Here is a 26,219-nt window from a genome sequence, read left to right on the forward strand (position 1 = left end):
CTCTCTCTCTCTCTCTCTCTCTCTCTCTCTCTCTCTCTCTCTCTCTCTCTCTGTCCTCTATATTCTGTTAAGCCATTGGCTGAGGGCAGCTTCTTTATTAACCAATAAAAGCAACACATAAACAGAAGGACTTTCCACACCAACTTATGTCTATATTAGGATCCTCTTTGCTGTCTAGGTTCTCTGGATTGTGAATTGTAGGCTAGTTTTTCTTTGCTTTATGTCTAAAAGACACTTATGAGTAAATACATATTATATTGGTCTTTTTGAGTGTGAGCTACCTCACTCAATATGATGTTTTCTAGATCCATCCATTTACCCACACATTTCAAGATGCCATTATGTTTTTTTCCACTGTATAATATTCCATCATGTAAATATACCACATCTTCTTTATTCATTCCTAGTCAAGGGGTATTTATGTTGTTTCCAGGCTCTAGCTATGACAAACAATGCTGATATGAACATAGTTGAGCACATGTCCTTGTGGTATAATTGAGCATCCTTTGGGTTATGCCCAAAAATGGTATTCCTGGGTCTTAAGGTAGGCTGTTTCTTAATTTTCTGAGAAATTGTCACACTGATTTCCAAAGTGAGGGTGCCAGTTTGCACTTCCACAAGCAAGGAAAGAGTGTTTCCTTTACCTCACATCCTCCCAAGCATAGTTGTCATTAGTGTTTTTGGTCTTGGCCATTCTTACATGTGTAAGATGGAATCTCAGAGTTGTTTTGATTTGCATTTCTCTGATGGCTAAGGATGTTGAGCATTTCCTTAAATATCATTCAACCATTTTAGATTCATCTGTTGAGAGTTCTCTGATTATATCCGTATCCCATCTTTTATTGAATTATTTGTTCTTTTAGCAGCAAAGTTTTAGCACATCTGTCTCTGCTGGTGGCTTCATGGCTTCTCCCCTGATTCAGTCTTCTCCCAGCATTCAGTTTAGTTTTCCCCATCTAGCTTTGTTTTGTTTCACCATATTAGGCCAATCCAGTTTACTTATTAACCAATGGTATTCACAGTATACAGAGGGGAATCCCATATCAGTTTCTATTTGCTAATTTCCGCTCTCAATTTGTTTATTTCCTGCTGTCTAGTCCTTCTGGGTGAGTTTGCTTCTTTTTGTTCTAGAGTGTTCAGGTGTTCTGTTAACTCACTGGTGTGGGATTTTTTCCAGCTTCTTTATATAGACATTTAGTGCTATGAACTTTCCTCTTTACACTGCTTTTATTGTGTCCCATAAATTTGGGTATGTTGTGTGGTCATTTTCATTGAATTTTAGGAAGTCTTTTTTTCTTCCTTTATTTTTTTCTTTACCCATTTGTGATTCAGGTGAGCACTGCTTAATTTGCATGTTTTTTTGTGTGCTTTCTGAATTTAGTGTTGCTGTTTAATTCTAATTTTAAGCCATGGTGTGGTGTGGGAAGTCCTTCTGTCTATATGTTGCTTTTATTGGTTAATGAATAAAGAACTGCTTTGATCCTATGGCAAGAACAGAATAGAACTAGGCAGAAAAATCTAGGCTGTATGCTGGGAGAAAGAATGGTGGAGTCAAAAAGAAGCCATGGAGCCACCGCCAGAGTCAGACATGCTGAAACTTTACCAGTAAGCCACTGTCACATGACAATACACAAACTAATAGAAATGGGTTAAATTAATATGTAAGAGTTAGCCAATAAGAAGCTAGAGCTAATGGACAAAGCAGTGATGTAATTAATACGATTTCCGTGTGATTATTTCGGGGATCCGAGCAGCTGGGGACCAACAAGCAGCCCCTCTTACTACAATGGTGATCCAGTAAGATACATGGGGTTATTCCATTTTTTTTAATCTGTTGAGATTTGCTTTGTTACTCAGTATGTTGTCAGTTTTTGAGAAGTTTCCATAAAGTGCTGAAAAGAAGATATATTCTTTTATGTTTGGATGGAATGTTCCATAGATGTCTCTTAAGTCCATTTGAGTCATAGCATCTGTTAGTTCTCTTATTTCTCTGTTAATTTTATGTCTTACAAACCTGTCAAGTGGTGAAAGTAGGGTGCTGAAGTCTCCCACTATTACTGTGTGGGGTTTAATGTATGATTTAAGCTTTAGTAGTGTTTCTTTTTGTTTGTTTGTTTGTTTGTTTTTTCTTTTTGTTTTTGTTTTTTGAGACAGGGTTTCTCTATGGTTTTGGAATCTGTCCTGGAACTAGTTCTTGTAGACCAGGCTGGTCTTGAATTCATAGAGATCCGCCTGCCTCTGCCTCCCGAGTGCTGGGATTAAAGGTGTGCACCACCACTGCCCAGCTTTTTTTTTTTTTTTGTAGTGTTTCTTTTAGATATGATGGTACCCTTCTATTTGGGGCATAGATGTTCAGTATTGAGATTTTCTTTTGATGGATTTTTCCTGTAACTAATATGAAATGTCTTTCTTTGTCTCTTTTGATTGATTTTGGTTTGAAGTCTATTTTGTTAAATAATGGGATAGCTACACCAGCTTGTTTCTTAGATTAATTTGATTGAACAATTTTTTCCCAACCTTTTACTCTGAGACAATGTTTGTCTTTGAGGTTGAGGTATGTTTCTTATATGCAGCAGTAGGATGGATTCTGTTTCAATATCTAATCTGTTACCTGTATCTTTTTATAGGTGAGTTGAGTTCACAGAGGTCACTTGCTTGGGCTCTGCTCTGGCAGAGGTTGCTGGCTTGGGCTTGTTCCCACAGATGTCTTTGGCTTGGGCCTGTCTCTGTGAAGATCCCTGACTTTGTCCTGGTCCCATAGAGGTATCTGATTTGAGCCTGCTCCTCTGGTGGTTGCTCTCTCACACATGTTCCTGCAGAGGTTGCTTTCTCAGACCTGCTCCCACAGAGGCTGCTAGCTCAAGCCTGCTACCACAGAGGTAGCTGGCTCAGACCTGGTACCACAGAGGTAGCTGGCTCAAGCCTTCTCCCAAAGAGGTAGCTGCCTCAGGCCTGGTACCACAGAAATCTCTGATTCAGCCTGCTTGTTTGGGAGTCACTCCCTTGTACCTGCCCTGTGGAGGTTGCTGACTTGGGCCTGTTCCTGCAGATGTCCCTGGCTCAGGCTTACTCCCGCAGAGGCCCTTGGCTTAGGTCCAGTTCCACAGATGTCTCTGGCTCAGCCCTGCTCCCTTCATGGTCACTCCCTCTTACCTGTTCCTTCTCCTGCAGAGGTTGCTGACTCATGCCTGCTCCAGTGGAAGTCACTGGCTTGGGCCTGCTCCAATGGAGGTTGCTTGCTCAGACCTGTTCCTGTGGAAGTCCTTGGTTTGGGCTCGGTCCCCTGGAGGTCCCTGACTCAAGCCTGCTCTGGCAGAGGTCACTGACTCAGGCCTGCTCTGGAGGAGGTCACTGGCTTGGACATGCTTCAGCAGAGGTCCCTTGCTGAGGCTTCTAAGTCTTGTTTTAAATTACTCAGAGAAGCAAGTGACTATTACACGCCACTTATAAGAGCAGGACAATGTTAAAACAGTTCTTAGAAAAGGATAAATTTTATGACAGAAGTTCATAAACAGCAAAGAGACTAGGAAAATCAATTAATGGATTGGCAAAAGAATCTGTGTCAGATGATCATGCAAACCAAGAAAAGGTAGGAGGGAAATTTTAGTAAAGAAACAGATGCCTATAATTCCAATAGGTGGGAGGCTGAGGCGGAAGGCTGTTGAGTTCAAAGCTAGCTTACCTACATGTGAAAACCCCCAAGACCATAGAAAGGAAGGGAGGAAGAAGCAAAAGAGGGAGAATTGGAGAGAGAGAGGAAGAGGAACCGGGAGGAGGAGAAGGAAGAGAGGGGGAAGAGAGGAAAGACAGGAAGGGAAGGGAGGAAGGGAAAGAGGGGGGAAGAGAAAGAAGATTTGATATACTAAAGCACTGAAGAGAATTATGCAGTTTTAATATTATATGAATAATATTAAGTTAGCAAAATAGATGAAGTGCCTTGTTTTATATTAATTAATTTTCTCATAATTGTGAAAAATATCTGACTTATGCAACTTAAGGAAAGAATGTCTTAGTGTGTCTTATAGTTTAAGGAACTATGTCACTGAAGACACAGTGAGTCAGTCTGTGGTCTGTTCCCATTTTTAGTATTAGAAGCAGAGAAAGGTTTGTAATTTTACTGAACTTTACCCAATGGGCTTAGATTCTATGACCCAACGTGTCAAGAGACACCTTTTTGAGGTGACTTCTGCCATGGTCCAGCCACAGCAGGCTTGTATGCTTCAGGGTAGGGGGCATGTGGAGTACAAATGTTAGGTGGACGGAACAGAGATAAGGAAGAAACACAGAGACATAGGATAGATGGCACAGGGAGGGCAACTCAGTGGATTCTGGATACTGAATTCACCCACATTTACTTGTTATACGCTTTTATATTCTAATACAAAGTGGGGGAGAAGGCAAAAGACTGCTTTAACATGACAGAAAGGACAACCAGTACTGTTACTTTCTTCAGTACTTGAGACATCAAAAAATTATTTCCTGAGTAAAGCACTTGATGTTTTGAGCAGGAATGTGTAGTGAACACATCCCAGACCAAGTATCCCATAGGCAGCCATTCTGTATGTCAAACCTCTCATTTTAAAAGAAGGAACAGAAATGGGCTTGAACTCTCTGACCTTTGGTCAGGGTGGACCAGATTCACCCCTATGGGACATCTTAATGTTCAAAACACTAAGTAACCACATCCTAGGTCAGGGTGTGTAGTCACATTTGTTGGCAACAACTTTAAAAGAGCAAAATAAGCTCAAACTCTCTGACCTCCAGTCGGGGTTGAACAGGCACACATCTGTGTGTGTCCCCACACCAAAGGTTCTACAATCCCAAACAGTGCTACCAAACCCAAGAATCTGCAGGGGATATTCCATATTGAACATAACACAACATAACAATTTAATATATGTATTAAAATCTAGATAATTATTAAACCTAATAATGGAACTGAATACATCAGTTGGGAAATTCCCCATTTAGAGAATAAAAGTCAAAGTTCTTAGACAATCAAACTGTTTAGGGAGTAGATTAGAAGAAATTAACATTTTGAAGTAGTTTCTATATACTACACTTGCCTTTTTTAAAAAACTGGTGATTAAATCAGACCTATTGCTTTATTTCACCCTTGCCATAACCTGACTGTATCAACTCTAAACCCTTCTCTCTTCCTCGAGGCTTTACAGAGTATATGATAATGATTGCATTGATCACAGCAAATTATAGCTTTTTTTAAAATTATGTATACAATATTCTGTCTGTGTGTATGCTCGAAGGCCAGAAGAGGGCATCAGACCCAATTACAGATGGTTGTGAGCCACCATGTAGTTGCTGGGAATTGAACTCAGGACCTTTGGAAGAGCAGGCAATGCTCTTAACCTCTGAGCCATCTCTCCAGCCCCAAATTATAACTTTTAAATGACGTTTTAGTCAATTAAATATGGCTTTGAATCCCAATGTACTTACATGATTCTAGAGAGTGGGGTGGAATCAACAGTAACAAAAGTATGGCCATGGCCTTTCGAAGAAGAAAAGACAATAAAATGAAGCTGGAATTGAGGTCAATTCTCTGCAATACAAATCATTGACATTTAAAGAATGAATGATGTAGTGGTGATGCTTGATTCTTTGAGTAAAACGTCTTCTAGTTTCAAGACAACCTCCATATAAGTACCTCTGGACTTCAGCTTCTTCATCTGTAATTAAAGGATACTAAAATTGAGCTACAGAGGCTGCCCATCCCACCCCATATCTATGTCAGCTGTCACTGGTCTCTTACTCAAGTTGTACAAAGCTTTAGCATTCTCAGATTTCTCAAGCTATTTACTAAAGGTTAAAATTGGCCAATGTAAAGCCATCTGTATTATTGAGAGTTCTATATAGGAACAGAACTAAAAGAATGAGTGAATATTGTAATGGGTACTTCACTAGAATGACTTACATTACAACCCATAAGTCTGGGTAGGCCTCTGCATAATGGAAAGGTTGACAACCCTGTCGCTGTTTGGACCATGAAGCTGGATGGCATAGCAGTCCCAATGTGGTGGTGAAGGTCTAAAATATTCCTGGAGAGTCCCCTGGTCCTGAGTTGACAGGATGATAGCACTGGTGGCCAACAGCAGCAACAGAGTAGACACACATCACCAGCATAAAGTGAAGGCTGCCAAGCAAAGGACACTTTTCTTCTAACCTCTGTGTATCTGGGTCTCTACCAGAAGGTGAAACTTAGGGTGGGGAAGAGCCTTGTCCCATTGAAAAACTTGGAAATCATCAGCTCAGAGGATTGTCTCTCAATTGATTCCAGATCCTTTTAACTGACATTTAAAATTAATGGCTCTGGTCTAGGTTTTTTGTGTTTGCTTGCTTGCTTGCTTACTTGCTTGTTTTTAGCTGTGTGAAATAATACCATTTCTTGGGTAATTTGAAATTCTTATGGTATGTTACAATATCAATATTTACAGTGACTTTTTCATTTCTTTAGAGATCAGCACTGTAGTCTAATTATATATACATGTAAAAATCTAAGAAGATAATCAATATGTCTTCATCTTAAAGTTACCACAAATACCTCTTCAAGTTTAACTTGACTTGGGGGTTCTTTACATTTCAGATCTGAAAATTCATCTCCAGACCACTGAGTATGGCAACTTCCTGGCTAATGAAACAAACCCTCTCACTGTTTCCAAAATTGACACAGAGATGAGGAAAAAGCTCTGCAGAGAGTTTGACTATTTCCGGAATCATTCATTGGAGCCCCTGAGCACATTTTTCACCTACATGACGTAAGTGAAACTCTGCTAAACCCCAATATGATGGATGATGACCCCTAACGCTTATAAGTGGAAGAACAGGCCTGAGTGTCTGTGTTAGACTTCATTGCCTGCAATTTTGAATGCATACAGATTTTAGTGACTGGTGAATTCACAACCTGTTTTTGTAATAGAGAAGACCTCATGAATATAAAGCTGATTGTGGAGGTGGTGATAACCTCCATCTACAGTGCTTTTGTTTTAATGAATACTGAATGGAGCTAATCCTTAAAGTGTTAGTACTGAGGTAAATCTTATGTGACTTTTTGTATCATTTTCAAGGTGGGAGAATGTAGTAGGAAGTCACTTTGTTCCAAGCTGCTCAGTCCCAAAATAATCAAACAGAAACCATATTGATTACAATACTGTTTGGACAATAGCTTAAATGTATTCCTGGCCAACTCATATCCTAAACTAACCATCTCCATTAATCTGTGTATTGCCACAAGGCTGTGGCTTACTGGGTAAAGTTTAGGTATCTGTCTCTGGCATGGATACATGGCTTCTCCTTTTACTCCACTTTCTTTCTCCCAGCATTGTCTAGTTTTCCCAGCCTAGCTCTATTCTGTTAAGCCACTGGCCAAAACAGCTTTTTAATTCATTAACCAGTAATAGCAACACCTATACAGAAGGACCTCCCACACCAGAAGACTCAAAAATTGTTTTAAAGGTCATATTTACCTTTCTGGTCCCTTTCTCACAGTACAATTGCCTCCTGTCATAGTTGCACATTTTATTCTTTTCCCAAGTAGTTTCAACTTTCCATTCTAAGGTAAATTCTAATGCTAACAAAGTAATAAATGACAAACTATACCAGTGCTCACCTGAGACATTTGAAATAGCTTTGTACCACTCTAGCCGTCCCAACTAAAAACACTTACAACAGATATGCTGTGTATTACATAGATCAAATTTAATTATAAGCAACAAAGTTATAACTAATAGACCCAAGTTCTACCAAACGCTTAGCACTCAAACATGCAATGTATTCACAAAAATATGTTAACAATGATGTAAATGCTGGATTGTATGGGTCTAAAAGTAGATAAATGAAATAAAAGAACAGGACTTGGTATAGAACAATGTGTTTAGCAGTAGACAGAAATCAGGAAAGTGTCTATGAATCAATGTGAGGATTGGAGTGCATGTAAGAAGGGCCTGGGAGAAAACTACGGAGTGTAGAGATAGGTTCTGATGAGCAGGGAGACGGTTAGGACAAATAGGCAGATGGCAGAAGGGTCTTCTAAAGAAGCAGTTTCAGCCTCTGCCTTTAAGACTGCCTAGTAGTATAACAATAAAGGTGATTTTATGTTTCCATCTCTCTTCTATTTCTTCATCATCTATTCTTACAGTATGTAAATATCATCAGCTCTGACCGTGAGTCTAGTGAATAGACAAAGGGACTCTACTGAGCTGAATAAAGCTGGATGGATGCTGGCTGCTGTGCCTCACTTTAGATTGAGAGGAAAATGTCAGTTAGAAAATCTTCTCACATTATTTCAGATATGTATTTCAATCTAAAAATGACAACTAGAAAATATTCCATAGAAATAGAACCACATACCATAGTTAATATGGGTCAAATCAATGTGAACATTCTGTCATTAGTACTGGACAAGACCAAAAATAAAGGGAGGCTTGACTGTTTGAGATTTCCTACTATTTCATGCTCTTGGAAGATCAACTTTACTTCATGATTAATAAATATTGCCAAGAAAAATATGGCTGAATTTGTTGCTTGGTGCACTTGCTAGCACAGAAAGGGCCCTGGGCTCTATAATGCATGTTGCATAGGAGGAAAAAAAAACAGAAGGAAGGGAGAAAAATAAAGAGAGAAGGCATGCAGAGAAGGAAAAATCAAGGAGCATGATTATAACTTAACAGGAGTTCAGAAAAGCATAAAAATTGCCCTATTCCACATAACCCTTGATCTCTACCCAGTTCATCTCCCCAGTGGAATCACTTCTTATTTTCTTATGTATTATTTCATAAAATCACCTACATGCATATGTGTCTAATAGTGCATGCCCTAACCAGCACTCAATATTTCAAATGTATATAGGCATCATCTTTCATTCTGCCCCCTTTCTCTCTCTCTTAATATTTCTTACTGATATCCCTGTGAACATTGTCATCCTTAAATAATCATATAATTCTGTATTATAAATATGCCATGACTCCATTTCCAGTCATCTCTCAACATGTAGCTAAACTATTTTTATTTCTTTACATTGAAAAATTAAATTTCAGTTATCTGATTTCCATGAAGATATTTCTTTTCAGTGCACAGGACCTTATGTTTGCAAGGAAAGGGAAGTGCTCTGCTAGTGAGCCACATCCCTAGCCATCTAGGTGTGTCTTGAGTTGATTCCTAGATTCAGTTTGTTGCAGTAGAAGTGATAAGTCAAAGAAACATGTTTTTCTTGACTTGTTTTGTTTTGAGAAAGGTTCTCTGTATCTAAATAAGTAGTCTGAGACTCACTATGTAGCCCAGGCTTGCCTTAGACTCGTGATCCCCCTGCTTCAGGTTAGAAGTGCATTTTAAACTTTGGTAAATATTTCTAAACTGCTCACAACAAAAATAGCACCAGTTTGAATCTCCAAAATAGTATATAAGAAGGCTTGTGTTCTTATACAATTGCCAGCATTTTGTATTCTTTTAAAACTTTTACCAATCTGATAAGGTAAAAGCTCGCAACCTCTCCCTTTGATTTTCTGTTCCTTATGAGTAGAACTGATTACTCCATACTTATATATTACTAGACTAAATTATTTACCTATTTTATTAGGGTTTACAGAACTTTTTAATTGATGTGCATACTTTGTAAATTAATATAGTAGTCTTTTTTTAGAAATAATGTGTCAAAAAACTTTTTGGTTGGATGTGATTTAATATTATAATACTTAGCATTGGTATTGTATGATTTTGGTGCTGAAGACCAAACTCAGGACCTCACACATACTAGGCAAAGTGCTCTACCACTGACTATACCTCAGATACAGTAATCTTTATTTTTTTTATATTTATTTATGGGCATTTGCATGTGTGTTTAGGATATTTTATGAATTTGTTTGTTTGTTTGGTTGGTTGGTTTGGTTTTTTTGATACAGTGTTTTACGTAGCCCTGTGTGGTCTAGAACTTAGAATGTAGTCAAACCCACCCTCGAATTCCTAATCCTCCTGCCTTCACTTTTTAATTCCTTGGGTTATAGGGATTTGCTGTCCTGTATTGCCTAGTTTTTTGTTTTCTCTTGTTTTCTTGAGACTGTCTCACTGTAGAGCTCAACCTGACCTTGAATTTGTGTTCTTCCTTCCTAAACCTCTTAATGGAAGGAAGACAGGCATTCAGCACTGCATTCAAAAAAAAACTAAAAAGAAAGGAAAAATCTGTTCTGGAGATTCCAAGCATATGCTTCCACCACTTTACTTTGCATTTTCACACACAATCCCACTAACAGCCAGGCTTATCTAAACTGTCTGACCGATCCAGAATTTACAGTCCTCTTGACTCAACCTACCAAGTATCTGGGATTGATCTGGGAATGTGCACCTAGGTCTTATGACTTTTGAACTTTTGGGAATTGAACCAGGGTCACGAGCGTGTTAAGCAAGCACTCTCCCACTGAGCTCCCTCCCCACCCTTAATATTTTGAGACTAGGTCAAACCATGTAGCTACCTGACCCTACAGCCCAAGATGGCTCTGGTCTTTTGATTCACATGCCTCAACTTCCTGAGAGCCAGCACTGCAGATGTGTGCCACTACATCTGGCTCCTACAGAGCGATCTGTGTTTCATCTCATCATATATTGTGCTGTGACTTTTCATTTCTGGCAGAAGCCTGCTGCTTTCTGCAGAGCTTAGAGATTTATTTCAATAACCAACTGTGTGCAAATGTGGGAACAGTGTCTCACAGTTCTGAAGTATCTTCTCTTATACTTCCTCCAAAATGTTCTGTGAAGTCAAGCACCTATGTAGCCCCAACGAACTTCCAACAATCAGAATTCTATCTTTCCCTAGTAGAAAATATCCTGAGGCAACACTGTAGTGCTGTTAAAGTCAACCCTAAGGAAGACAGTCTAAATTTAAATTGATTATCTTAAGCTGTGCACATTTTATGTGAGATAATTACTGTACGTGAGAAACTTATTTTAAAAATGTGGAGCAGATATTTTTAAATCCTTCATAACAAGAATATATGAAGGTTTTTGCATACCATAATTATGCACAGTTTATGAAACAAAGGAACAGATCCAGCAGCATGTCAGTGAAGATTGCTTAGTATAGACTAAAATTGTTTTTCTTCCTTCCTACTCGGTTCTTTACAGAAGCATTTCAGCTGCTCTTCTCTTTTGGATGAGCATCTTTTTAAAATAATTTTTCAAGCATTCAAAGCATTCTACTACCAAGATGATAAAAAATTTTAATACAATGACCAGAAAAATACAGCCTTCAAGACCTATGTAGCAGTCCTGACCTCCATCAAGAGTAGATCAAAAATATGCTGATAAATATTGTACCTACTGTACTGAACATGTACAGATTTTTGTTGTCATGCTGCTTTAAAATATAACTACATATACAGAATTTATATCATATCAGTTAATAGGAGTGATCTAGAATATAAGTTAAATATATGGAATGATGCATGCAGATTACATACAAATACTATGCTATTTTACCTACTTGAATGTCTGGGAATATTAGGTATTTGGAGTAGGGATTTGGAACAGTAGGCACAGGGATGAATACAATGAGAAATCTTGGGTTAAAGATGAGAGATACTGAGAATCTCAGGCTAATCTGAAGAAACCTTAAAGATTCATTTATAAGGGGTAACCAAAGTTCTTTACTCTCTCATCCATGGCCTACAGATTATCTGAAGGCTTTGCTTTGTGCTGTGTGTTCAGGTTCTATAGACTTGGGCCTTTCAGTACTAAAACCAGGCAAGTCCTTAGCAGTCTAGACAGGAAATGAACACCATGACTCAGGTTCACTGAGAATGTCTATCTAAACGAAGTAGATGTGTCCTTGAATGGTGAAAAGCCAAGACAGGATTAGGCAGCAACTGTCATAAACTCAGGCATTCAGTCAGGCAGGGGCATCTACAGACTTAGAGCAATAGCTATGACGTTAAAGGATCTGCAGAGAAGGCAGAACACAAGCAATATTTAAAATGTGCATATATTGAGGGAATAACTGAGACATGAAAAGAATTTGTGCTTAGAAAGAGGAACTCTTTTCATCTGGGTATGGACCTAGATGTTTAAAGAGAAAGGAGTGGGGAAAAGAAAAGAGCCTGGCCAGGTTCAGGGCTTTCATCCTAAGTAAAAGTCAAGAAAGGAAGACTTTCCCAAAGATACCCAAGTTGACATGCCTTCCCTGTGCCAAACTGTGACCCTCTCTTGATAGTCACTACCAAATATGACAAGGACTGCGTTCCTGCTGTGAGACCATAAGATGAAATGATTGGACGTTTCCACCGCAGCTGGCCAGATAACCAAGCAGTTTAATGCTATGTCTTTATGCTCTTTTCTCATATGACCAGTGAGAGGGTACCAGCTCTTAGGACTGTTGTGTACACAGTGCTCATTCAATAACTGCCAATGCTGCTATCATAATTATTTACTGGGACACATGGAAAAATAATATCCCTAAGTCTGCAGAGCTGTTATGTAAGTACCCAGTATTGTACTCCAAGAAGCCCTGTTCTAAATGTGCTGCATTCCTTCTTGTTTACTTATTTGTTTTTACTTGTTAATACTTCCTACTTCATAAAGTGAGTGGAATGATGTATTTAAGGAGATAATTCTGTTGTTATTATAAAAGATGTGTTCCGGAGATGAGACAAAGCATAGAAAATACAGAGGAAGTTATTTCTTAAATTTGCACTGGAAATCTTGGCAGGGGAGATAGGAAAGAGGGGATGGTTACATTGTGGTTAGACACTTTTAGGAGTTAGAGGTCTCAGAATTTAGTATCTAGATTTGTGATGAGTGAGGGAAAGCAGCAGTAGTTACTAGGCAGTCTAGGGAAAAGGAAGAAATAATTTACAAGGGTTTTATTTTTCTCTGTAGACAAAAGAAGTTCAAAATCCAATGTGAATTAAAGCATATAATATAAATAAATTACCATTTATGTCATCATTGCTTGACAACTTTGTATAGTTTCTTTCTATTCATTTTTAAAGGACTAAAATCACTGTTGATTTGAAACATTAGCTTCCTTACATTCACTGTCACCTTTTTTCCAACATAAATGATATTCTGACATTGTTTTTAAATGACTGTAGAGCCTTCCCTCTGGTTCAGACTATTTAGCTATGTTAAGCTTTGTGTTTCCCTTTCTCAAAACTTGGCTTATTATATACTATGTTCTTATTTCCACAGTCAAATTTCCAATAATATTATGTGATTGGCAATAGTGGCAATCAATCTTTGCAGCGGTCGGATTAATAATCACCAAAAGTAATAGGTATTTGAACAAGTTTAATAACAAAACCAGACTCACGAAACCAAGGCTCCAGCGGAGTAGCTGGCAGAGACAGGAGAGGAAGGGAAGGGGCGCGCAGCCTCTGCCCGCCCAATATATCAGTAAAACATACGCCCGAGGGCAGCCCGCCCCCAAGGGGAGGGCTTATCCCTACAAATCTTGACTATTAATTTGACTGGATTAAAAGATGCCAAGAGAAAAGCAAAGCACACCTGTAGGTGTGTCTGTGAGAGACTTTTTTTTTCCACCAATGGCTAGAACTTAAGGCCTCTCTCTGATCTAATAAATAGTTGACTCTATGGATAGGCTGATATTTTGAATAAATTACTGGAAGGTGATGGAGCTGGGTCCTGGTTGAAGGAAGTAGAAGGCATGTCTCTAGGGCATGCCTTTCCTGCCTCCTTCATGTCTTCATGACATCACAGGATGTCACAGGTGTCACCTGATGTGTTGTGCTGCTGATCAGATAAATATTATTAAACTTCAGGTAGACCAAACTTTACTTCTGGCAAGCCTTTCTCAATTCACAAAAGTTGTGAGCGGTTTATGTTCAGCCTGTGTGAGCAACTGCCGCGAATCCAGCTACCAGGCCAGTGTGAGTGGAAGGCTCTGCTCTGCCACTGCTTCCCACCAGGGTTAAGTAAAACTTCTGAAATGGTGAGTCAGTCAGTCTTTCTCCTTGACTTGTTTACATCTGTCACAGTGATGCCAAGTCACTTACCTCAGAATCACTCTTCATTCCTGGTTGTGAGTTTCCAGCCGAAAAGTCTTTCTCCCAATTTTACACAAGGCTCTGCCTGAAAGCTTTCACCGTCTCCAGAAATTCCACCAGAAGCAAGGGCGTGGCTAAACAGTCTCACCTGCAGTGACTGATAAATGCCTCATCATTTTAACCTCCCCAGCCCTATAAGAGCTGAAAACACCAGCGCTATTCTGCAGAATTGAAATCTGGTCTGCCTAAACTGGGTGATATTCGTTGGATCATCACATGTTTTAAGAACTACTGCAAGTGAGGATTTGTGCAAGAGTCTAATATTAAAAATAAATTCGTAAGAGTTTTGTTTTCTAACTGTGAAAGAATTATTAAAGGTGCAAATTCCAAGATTGTGCTTCTAAAAATCATGGCTTAGTGGGTCTTGGAACATGTCTGTGTATCTGCATTTTATTTAATAAGTCTTACAGGTGACCCTGATGCAGGTTAGGAAATTCTCATAACCACGACTCTACACTATGCTACTTTGGGATCCTCCAAGAAAAAGTCCTTTAGTCATTCAAAGCCTTAAGGAAGAAATGTCATTTTATACAATACAGAGTTGTGAGTTTAATTCTAAAAAGGGGTTAGCTTCGTATTTTGTGATAGCAACTGCAAGCAAAATGCAGAGTCTTTGGTTTAAAAATGTTTAGTAATTTCAAGAGAAAATGGGATATGGTTAAACCAAATGAGGGTCCCTGGATTGTTACATAAATTGCAGATTTGTGAAAAATCACCAGTAAGCATATGCACTTACACAATAATTAAGCACATCCAGTCTACTTTCACTCAAAAATCTTCAAACATGCAAAAAAAAAAGTAGCAAATTTTTCTTGCGAATGCCAGCAGAATGTTCACCTGGAGGAGTGAGGAAAGGGTGCACAAAGAGGCAAGCATCCAAGCCAAGCTTGTAGGAAGAGGTTGTATACCTATGTGGAAGTGGTGAAACGAACAAAGAAAAAGAGACCAGTTTAATACTGCTGCTAAAATTAGCAAAATTCGCGCTTGAGGATTAAGGATATTAAGGGACTGGGTGTGGAGGAGTTCAGGATGTCTTCCCTTGCAACAGATTTTCAAGTGGGATACAAATCTGGGTCAAAGGCAAGCTCTTTCCTTTGGGCTTTGTCCATGAGCTGCCTAACCATGAATTGTCCACCAGGGGGCGGGGTTGATCCTGGTAACCTGGTTTCCAAACTGTTTCTCCTCCCTTGTGATTGCTTAGAGATTTGAAGCTGTTTCATAACCTTGGTTCTTAAGATACAGATTAACATCTACCTTGGTGGTGATCCAGATATCTGTGGTCCTAGTTTTAGTTTATCTTCTTTTTTTTTTTTACTGCAAAGAATCAATATGTTTTTAAAAATTAGTTTTTAATTAGAATTAAGAGAAGCCAAGGACAATGGCACAGGGTTTTGATCCTACTTCATGTTCTGGCTTGGTGGGAGCCTAGCCAGTTTGGACGTTCACCTTCCTAGACATGGACGGAGGGGGGAGGATCTTGGACTTTCCACAGGGCAGGGAACCCTGACTGCTCTTTGGACTGGAGAGGGAGGGGAGAGGAGAGGGGGGAAGGGGGAGAAGGGTGGGAGGAGGGGGAGGAAAATGGGAGGCTGGGAGGAGGTGGAAATTTCCTTTTCTCAATAAAAAAAAATAAAAATAAAAAAATACTCACTACAAGGTAGTGCATTTGTAAATGCTTTATATGTATGAACTCACTTAATTCTCACAACAACCATACTGAGTGTCACTAACATTATTGGGTTTTTTGAAATATAGGAATACATTAAGTACTGATGTTCCAAAGTTCCATGGTACCCATACATATGTTTTGATTATATCTTTCCTACATATTCTATGTGAAAAGTTTCAGGTATACACATGTTTACATAGAAGGACAAATTTTTTAAAATATCTATTTATTTATTATGTGTACAGTATTCTGCTTGCAGCAGCAGAAGAGGGCCCCAGATCTCACTACAAATGGTTGGGGGTCCCTGTGTGGTTGCTGGGAATTGAACTCAGGACCTTTGGAAGAGCAGTCAGTGCTCTTAACCTCTGAGCCATCTCTCCAGCCCCAAAAGGACAAATTTATATCATTAGCTTTATTGTTTGTTGTAGACTATAGCACTGCATTATAGACATTGTCTATAGGTTGTCTATTTCATATTTATTACGAATTTTCCAGATAAATACATGTAAAATGTATTTTAGACAGTGAATACAGTATATTGTATTATTTTGGGTACACCATGATTTATTTAATCATTCCTTTTTCTTTATCTGGATTGACTGATTGATATATCAGTTTTAAAAGGCCTCTCTGTAAATCTCAGATGACTGTGACTTCACAGTCCTCCAGCCTAGGATCCAGAGCACTGATATTACAGGCACCACCTCTAGCTTGTTTAATTTCTTTGGTATTTCAAGTGGTTCAGTAATCAGTCTCACCGCAGTTACACCTGTTCTTTCATGTGACATCATTTCTTTAGTATAGATTCTCAGAAGTGAAATTGATTGTCAAAAGATAATCATTTTTATATTTTACATATTAGCAGATTGTACTTCTCTCAGATCCTCTACTATTCACCAGGATTAGTTTCTTCTCTGTGTCAGAAAGAAAAAAATACCAGTCTATAAAACGTGCTCTGAGTGATAATTGAACACACTAAAGATGAAATGTTATTGTGCTTTACTGTGAGAAGCAGACTGTAAAAGATGGTTCCAGCATGTTTAACTGATCTAGCTGACCAAAAACATACTTTTATCTATTAATAGTTTTCTCACTTCCTGAGAAGCTTCAAGTTTGCTTGAAGAGGGGGAACCATCTTTTTCATATAATGATCATTCTGTGGATAGAAAAGTTACAGAAAATGCAGGAAATGGGAAATTTCCACTCCCAGAGAAGGATCAGTTCACACACTTATGTGGACATAAAGAAAATGTTTATTGCATCCCTGTTCTGCTCTAAACCTGGAACACTCAACAACATACTTAGTAAAGTCCTTGTCTTTGCAGATGGTTAAGAACTATGAATAGCTATATTTCAAATGAACACATGAAATAACTTACCCAAGAGCACACAGTTGGAAATGGCAAAATTAGTAATCAACTCCAGATCATACATTCCATTAAATAGGTAATGAATATTTGTGAATGAATGTGCTGAGTATTTCTTAAACTCATCATTGCTTCTGCCAGAATACATGCATAGAAACCAAGACACAGGGACAGAGAGAATAAACAGTCAGACAGACAGATTCCCTTCCAGCTGAAAGCATCTCTCAGGTTTATTTTTATTTTATGTGGATGTGTGAATACCTATGTATGTATACCAAGTGCTTGCCTGGTTCCAGAGGATGCCAGAAGAGGGTGTCAGATTCCCCTGGAACTAGAGTTACAGGCAGCTGTAAACTACCTGATGTTGGTACTGGGAACTCAATCCCAGTCCTTTTCAAGAGCAGCAGGGGCTCTTAACCAGCCCTGAGTTGTAAACATTTTTAAAAGCTAAAATAAAAATGCATCTGACTATTGCCTGAGAAGGTGAGAGGGGTTTGAACTTTCAGCATCTTTATGCATGGGGAAAAGACAAAGAACGTGACACAGGTGTGGAAAAAATGTAAATAAGTTTGAGGAATTTTCAGCAAGTCTGGTCATTCTCTTAAATACTAAAGAGATGAACAGTTATAGAGTTTGTGTAATGCACAGTAAGCAACATCCTCATTTTTGAAGTAATTTTTCAGTATGTTATTTTTAGAAGGAAAATAAATGTGACAAACAAAAACTAAATCATTCTGAAAAATTAATTTTCACTTCCTCTATTTTAAAAAAAGAAGCTCCAGAGAAATAGAAATGTTACTGAAAATGCAGAGGGAGCAGAATGTTTGTGTGTGTTCTGATTCTCAGCAGTGTATTTGCAAACCATTCAGAATGTCAGGACTTCCCCATGGCGTACATCTGGTTGGGTCTGAATTGAGCAATTCCACGACTTAATTAGATGTTTATCAAGTCAAACCTTCACTTGAAAAATTATTAAGTCGAGAGATACAGTGTGGCCCTTATTGAGTCATAATGAATGACAAGTCAGCCTGTATGGGTAAACCAGTACTTTCCATTGAGGAGTTTCACTGGGGGCTGAAATAAATTGTTTTAAAATGTACCAAATATGTCACACAACACACACACACACACACACAAAGATCTGTTGGTGAACAGTTATATCTGAAATTATATGGTATCTTCCTTTCTTTCTTTGTTTCCCATATGTGCAAACATGACCTAGTCAACATATCTAAGAACTCTGATCACCTAAGACAGTTGTCACAGAGCACAGACAGAAGGATGCTGGTGTGGTCTCTCAGGTAGGAAGGAACTGGAGCAATCAAACTTTATGTAAAAATGTAAAAAAATGTAAAAAAAAAATCAGTCCACAAGATGACTCATTGAGCAAAGAACCAGAACCTAGTGGAAAGAGAGAACTGACACCCTCATAGTTTGCTCTGACCTCCACACACACCATAGCATGCACACCCCAACCCATGAAGTAAACTATGTAATAAAGACGTGACTTCCAGGATCAAGCCACATCAAAATCATATGCCTTTAGACCATATATATATATAGTGTATATTAAGTTATACACTGTTCATTTGAGGCCAAAGAAAGGAGTTCAGACTGAGTCTTCAGTGCTTCCATCCAAAACAAGTTCAAGTCTTTTTATGTACAAAAGTGACTGTCACTTAGGACAGCCACTGGTAAGCACTGCTTCCATTTTTGTCTGGGGGGTTTCATATTAGTATATGTTAATTATAAAATATAATGACCCCACTATAACATTTTTATTTATGCATATGATATACTTTAATAACACTGTATTAAAGTTAATGATTTCATTGCCAAAGAGAAAATTAACATTTAGAATAATGACCATCCAAAGACATGAAGAGTTCAAAAGTACAGAACTGGCCACAGAGAGATGAGAGAGAGAGAGAGAGAGAGAGAGAGAGAGAGAGAGAGAGAGAGAGAGAGAACATGCCATATTCATATTTTGGGGTCTGGGTTACCTCACTCAGAATAGTGTTTTCTAATTCTATCAATTTGCATGCAAAATTCAAGACGTCATTGTTTTTTACCACAGAGTAGTACTCTAATGAGTAAATGTGCCACATTTTCTTTGTCCATTCTTTGGTTGTGGGGCATCTAGGTTGTTTCCAGGTTCTGGCTACTACAAATAATGCTGCTATGAACATAGTTGAACAAATGCTTTTGTAGTATGATTGAGCATCTTTTGGGGCATGATGGGTTCACCCACTGAAACAGTCTACCTGAGCTAATGGGAGCTCACCAACTCCAGCCAGACTGGGAAGGAACAAGCATAGGACACAACTAGTACCTCTGAATGTGGTTGACAGTTGCATGGCTGGGGCAGACTGAGGGGCCACTGGCAGTAGCACCAGGATTTATCCCTACTGCCTGCACTGGCTTTTTGGGATCCTATTCTCTTTGGATGTGTACCTTGCTCAGCCTAGATATAGTAGGGAGGGCCTTGTACCTTCCACAAATAAATATGCCTTACCCTCTCTGGGGATTAAATGGGGGTGGGGTGGGAAGGTGTGTGGAGGGAATGGGAAGAGGGGGAGGGAATGGGACCTAGAATTGGTATTTTTTAAAAATCTAATACACCCCCCAAAAAGAAAGGGTTCTTTTATTTAAAAGTAAATGTAAAACCATATATGAAGAAATCTCCAGCTCAATAAAAAGGTATAAACATTGAAAAATTTTTCATATTAAAGATGTGGTTTTTCACGTTCTATTTCCACTGCTGCAGAGACCAATTTGTAGGAAAATCTCCTCTCAGAGTGTATGGCCTTCTTTAATTCAAGGCACTCTCCTGTGTTTTCTTATTATGACTAATCCTGAGGTCAACCATTCAAAACTGAATAAATATTTCCATTCTTAAGCTGAGGAAATGGAGTGCTTGAGAACTGGCTTTTAAGTGGCAGAACTGGCCTTAGAATCATGTTTATCTATTCCCAAGTCATGGCTCTTTCTAATGTGAAGATCTTATTATGATTTAAAAACCGCTTTGATATGCATGGGTTACTTTAGTCTGCCCCATGGCCCTAGCAAGTCTGCCCCTTCATGTTCTCTGGTTCCAAATTTGTTTAAAAGAACACTCTATTTCCCTCTGTTTTGATACTTCAGTCTTGAACCCTGCTCCTCTGTGTCACCAAACTCACGCATGTGGGTTGCCAAGCATGCTCTCACCTAGCCCAAGCGTTTGCAATTGCCAACCTCCCCCCACTCACTCTGATGACTGTCAACAAATTGCTGTCAGATTTGACGGGTTGATCTGCAGGCACATACTCCTCAGCCCTAGCCTCGGTGCCCTCATCTGTAAAGTCTTGGCAGTGAATTGTCAGGAGGCTTGAATGAGAACTTACAAAATGTTTACCACATAATACAAACTCTAGAATGACTAGTATTTACTTATAAGTTTTGAAGTAGGGTCTCACTATATGGCTCAATTTGACCTCAAACTTCTGGTCCTCTACCTCAGTCTCCCAAGTGTTAGCATTACAGGTGTTTTCCACCACACCCAGCCTATAATGTATTTTTTACAGTTTAAAGTAGTTCTGAAATTGAGTGACTACACTATGATTTCCTCAGATGCCAATATCTTAGGCATAGGATAAACTATTAAGAAAGGGGCTAAGAACAGGGAAGTTGGTGTAGACTATGAGTAGTAGTGAAAATTACCCTGCCGGAGAAGGTACTGATTTTGGATCTGTGACCAAATTTATCTAAATCTATCTGTGAACAAAATTACCTAAAGCAAGAGTTTGAACTAGGTAAATAACCAGGTGACTTGAAGCTAGTGACCATATTCATGGCCACAGAGCTTTATGTATATCACAGCAGGAGAAAGTAATCTATCTTCTGGGCAACGTCCTACCTCCAACAGCTGATGGTATTGATGTGTGATGGGGACAAGGAGGGAAGGAGGAAGACAGGAAAGAGATATCTCCTAATCATTCCTTTCCTAAACAATGCTATAAGAACTGGTGTTATTGCTATTTTAGAAACAAGTCTACTCGAAGAATGAGTTGAAATAAAATTCAAACCAATCCGTACTATCCTTGTTCTTTGTGATAAAAAGCCAACTTCTGTATTAGCAAAAACATAAGCACATATAATAAACACAGTCCACACAGCTGTGCAGGTGATTACATGTAGGCAAACCCTCCTCACAGTGCCGACTTAAGTTGCAGAATGTCAGGAATACATATGCTGTTATATTATAGAGGTGCAGTGGGGAATAGCAAAGGCCCGAAGCTCACCAAGGACTATCAAATGGTAGTAAATCCTCTGCCAGGTAATTGCCTTTGAGCCTAAAGGGACAGTTAGATAAACAATACCATGCAAGTATCATTTTCAACAGATAAAGAAGATTCTAAAATTTCATAATGTCTAAATTTGTTGCTGCTGTTTGGGAAGCAAAGAAACTTTTTATGAAGGATAATTAACTGCTTCAAGAATGCTAGGTAGAATTCTCAGTGGGGTAGACTGTAGACTTTCCATGGCAAGGCAGACTTGCTTTTCCACCATAAAATGAATTGGTGAGTAAGCATGTAACCCATGCACCAGCCTCCTGCAACAGTATTTCCAGATCCAAATTCACCGCAATCCACTGCAAGGTGTCACTTTTCAAGTCTATATTGTGGTGCAGTCCCCACATGGTTTGTTTGTTCATTTACCAGTGGACTGTCCCTTCCCTCCTCCAACCTGTCACCTCATTTTCTCCACTGCTTCTCCCCTCTTGGCATTACACATTGCCCTCTCCCCTCTTTCACATGAAGCAAATACTGACCTTCTAAATTGAAGATGTCCAGCCCATGCAAGGCTATTTTCTTCTTACATTAAGGTCAGCTTGTCTCCAAAGCTACAGAGAAACCCTGTCTTGAAAAACAAAAACAAAACAAAAAAAGGTTAGCTTGTGATATGAGCTCTCTCTCTTTGTCCTTCTCATTTCCTACTCATTTAAACATACATTGATCATCTTTGCCTTTCTTTCCCCCTTTCCTCTCCCACAAACACACTCTACTAAGTGTTTTTACTAGCTTAGATGGTCTCTTAGTTTCTGTAGCATATGGATGTCTGTGTCAGTGTCTACCTTAATGTACCTGTGGCCATTGACACTCTTTAATATCTCCTTATAACTTTCTAGAACTTTTTGGAGTTACTGCCCTGGCTATCCCCCATCTGGCCATTTTTCTTCATACACTTTATCACAGGTTCCTCCTGTGGTCACACAGAATGAACTCTTTGCTACTATCTTAGTTAAGGTTTCCATTGTTGTGATGAAAACACCATGAGGCTAGGAAAATGTTTATTTGGCTTTCATATCCTGAATCTCTGTTCACGGAGGAAGCTAAGGCAGAAACTCAAATGTAACAGGAACCTGGAGGCAGGAGCTGGTGCAGAGCCATGGAGGTTTGCTGCTTACTGGTTTGCTCAGCCTGCTTTCTTATGGAACCCAAGGCCACCAGCCCAACTGTGGCCCTCCCACACCAATCAGTAAGTAACAGAATGTCCTATATGCTTGCCTACAGACCAATCTTACGGATGCATTTCTCAATTGAGGTTCCCTCCTATCAGATGCCTACAGCCTGCACACATACTCTCTAGGGAGTGATCTTAATCCCTCTCAGGCTTTGTCTTCTAGCTTTAAACTGCCTCCCCCTGTCTGTAGATATCTTTAGTTTACACTTCTGAGGGTTTCTGGCTCTTTCTTGGTTTGCTCTTGTACACCTTAAACTCATTCTGTCCAGAATCTCCATGTTCTGTAAATGTCTTCTTCCCATATTGTCTCTTCTCAACCAAAAACTTCCCAGTCTACTCATGGTCCTAAACACTGAAAACAGAGTAATACAAGGACTAAAAAGTACTGTACTTGAAGCAGACTGCCAGAGTTTGGGTCTCAGCTGTCCTATTTGTTAGATGTAGTTGCTATCATGGGCTACATTTGCATCTATCCGGGCCACAGGTTCCTCAAATAGAAAATGGAAACACTAATAATACCAATATTACAGTGATGTTATGGAGAGTAAATAAAATAACTTTTATGAAGCACTACACTCTATATGTATGTATTTACCTTTTCTTCCATTTTAATATTAAACACATAGACCATAACATTCCCTATAGTTGAAAAATTCAGCATTCACCAATATCCTTAATACCCAAGATCCTCCCTTTATCTATCATGACCCACCATGAGCAATCTTGGGCCTACCCCAGTGATCCAGACTTTATGTGTGTGTGTTATCTCAGATGTTCTTCCTTCTACCTTGAAAACCTCTATCCTCCAGGACTCAGCACTTTATGTCAAAAACTCCACTCATTCTTCAAACTTGAGTTTGAATGTCATTTCCCAGGGTGCAGCGGTTGGATTAATAATCACCAAAGATAATAGGTATTTGAACAAGTTTAATAACAAAACCAGACTCAGGAAACCAAGGTTCCAGCGGAGTAGCCGGCAGAGACAGGAGCACGCACAGCATCTGCGCGCCCTATTTATCAGTAAACATATGCCCGAGGGCAGCCCGCCCCCAAGGGGAGGGCTTATCCCTACACCAGGGAGTCTGACCTGTGGACTTCTTCAGGGCCCAACTACAAAATCACCACACTACCCAGTTAATTGTTCTCTAATGCTTGGGCATTATTCCAGATGCAGCTATATGATAGACAATGTAATTCTGCTCATGAATGGAGCATTGCAAAAGAAGTCTGTGAAAGAAGTTCTAGCCAAGTGTCACCCACTGGGCCGTTTCACGGAGATGGAAGCCGTCAACATTGCAGAGACCACCTCAGATCTCTTCAAGGCTGTGCTGGTTGAAACACCATTAGGTATGAAAACTTATTTTTTGTTTTTCTTTTCTTCTTCTTCTTCTTCTTCTTCTTCTTCTTCTTCTTCTTCTTCTTCTTCTTCTTCTTCTTCTTCTTCTGTTTTTCGAGACAGGGTTTCTCTGTAGCTTTGGTGCCTGTCCTGGAACTAGCTCTGTAGACCAGGCTGGCCTCGAACTCACAGGGATCCGCCTGCCTCTGCCTCCCGAGTGCTGGGATTAAAGGCGTGCGCCACCACCACTGGCTTGTTTTTCTTTTGTATTTTAATTTTCTTATTCATTTTACACACCAGTCACAATTGCCCTTCCTGTCCCTCCTCCTGTTCCTCAACCCTGCCTTTCCCCACTGACTCCTGTAAAAGGGTAAGGCCTTTCATGAGGAGGCTACAAAGCCTGGTTACATTCAGTTGTGGGTTCCTGGGAGTTTCCATTGTACCAGGTTCTCCTTAGCCACATAATAGCTCTCTCTATCAAGATATCTCTTTCATTGTTTTCCCCCTCTGTCCCCTCCCCAGCACGACCATCCCATTCCCCCATGTTCTCATGCCCTGTTTCCTCCTCTTTACTGTCCCACCCCCTGCCTCCAGTTTACCCAGGGGATCTCATCTATTTCTCCTTCCCAGGGTAATCCATACATCCCTCTTAGGAGCCTCCTTGTTACCTAGTTTCTCTAGTACTGTGGGTTGTGGTCTGGTTATCCTTTGCTTTACATTTAGCATGGATACTTATTTGTAAAATGGCCTGTGCATGTTAGCATAGTCATTAGAAAATGTACCTTCAATATGAAACATTTTTATGAAAGTAGTTTTATACTATACAGGTTCATAGTTGCTGACAGGACGTCTGAGCTGGGCATGGTGGCACATACATGGTGACTAAAGAAAGAGGTTGGCAAACCTGAGGTCAGTTTGGTTACACAGAGAGACTCTACTTCATAAAAACAAACAATATCAAAAGAATCATCTAGGCCTAGGGAGATGGCTCAGTTGGTAAAGCAATTTTCTTTCAGGCGTAAGGACTTAAGTTTGTGCCACAGAATCTTGTAAGGAAAAAAAAAACTAAGTATTGTCGCACATTTGTCTAATCCCAGCACTAGATAGGACTTGCTGGACCTCTAGCCAAACCTATTTGGCAAGCTCCAGGCCAGAGACAGAGATCCTATTTCAAGACACGAGGTGGGTGCCTCTTAAGGAATGATACCTAAGATGTCCTCTGTCTTCTACTTGTACACACACACACACACACACACACACATACACACACACACGCTCCCACACACTTACACATGTGTGTGGGCATCCATGTACATAGGAATATGTATACAAATGTACACATACACAGAAAAATCATCTAACCTTGCTTTCTTGTCTCTCAGATGAAGACATGTGAAGCAATCTGGTCTCAGTCATTTATAAGCCATTCAAATTAAGGAAGGGACTGGAGCTCATATCCCAACCACCAAATCCATATGCTTTCTACCAGGATATAGCAATTATGTGATAAACTTGTACATGCTCAAGCTATGTGTTCCCTTTCTGTTTTCCTCATCCTTTCATATTAAACTCTTATTTAATTCAGGTCATATCTAGGGAATATTTTGTTTAAAGAAGTTTAAAAATGTCTTTGCTATGAGCTAGTTGAGAGCCTCTATTAACTTACCTAGATCAATTATGAAATGACTTAATTTCAGTATAACTTACCATTGATAAAAATGTCATTGTTCTTTGAGGCCAGCCTGGTCTACAAGAGCTAGTTCCAGGACAGGAACCAAAAACTACAGAGAAACCCTGTCTTGAAAAATCAAAAAAAAAGTCATTGTTCAAAATGTTAATGAGAAAATTTTCAAGCATTATTACCGTCAGAATTCTAGATGGTAGCAATTCATTATTGACCATAAGCAAAATGGCTTTCATTTTAAATTGGGGACCAGGAGCTGGAGAGATGCTTCAGTGGTTAAGAGCACTAGCAGCTGCTTTGGAGGACCTGGGTTCAATCCCTAGAACCCATGTGGTGTGTTCCAGAGAACACAGCAACCTCTTCTAGTCTCTGAAGGTACTGAGAATACTTGTGGTGCAGACATACATCAAGTAAAACACTCATGCATATAAAATAATAATTAAAATAAAGTAATTTGGGGAGCAGGGTTAAGCATAGGGTATTTTGCATGCTAAGAATATGCTCTACCCATGAGCCCACACTCTGAGCCAAAATAGTTACCCTTCAAACAGATATTCAAAAAAAAAAAAAGGCAAGGGTGTGCTAGGTCACGTTTAAGTAT

General features: G+C 39.3%; 1 protein-coding gene across 1 annotated transcript in view; it reads left to right on the plus strand.

Moving 5' to 3' along the window:
- Nucleotides 1–26,219, plus strand: part of Atp6v0d2 (ATPase H+ transporting V0 subunit d2) — a 42,287-nt gene that overhangs the window by 7,935 nt on the left and 8,133 nt on the right. Inside the window, exons 2-3 of the mRNA XM_050166307.1 lie at nucleotides 6,599–6,770; nucleotides 23,767–23,945. Coding sequence (XP_050022264.1) covers nucleotides 6,599–6,770; nucleotides 23,767–23,945 — 351 coding nt within the window. The remainder of the gene's footprint in view (nucleotides 1–6,598; nucleotides 6,771–23,766; nucleotides 23,946–26,219) is intronic.

The sequence above is a fragment of the Alexandromys fortis genome, unplaced genomic scaffold (assembly GCF_014885135.2).
Source record: "Alexandromys fortis isolate MF-2015 unplaced genomic scaffold, M_Fortis_MF-2015_v1.1 scaffold_18, whole genome shotgun sequence".
NCBI classification, from domain to species: domain Eukaryota; kingdom Metazoa; phylum Chordata; class Mammalia; order Rodentia; family Cricetidae; genus Alexandromys; species Alexandromys fortis.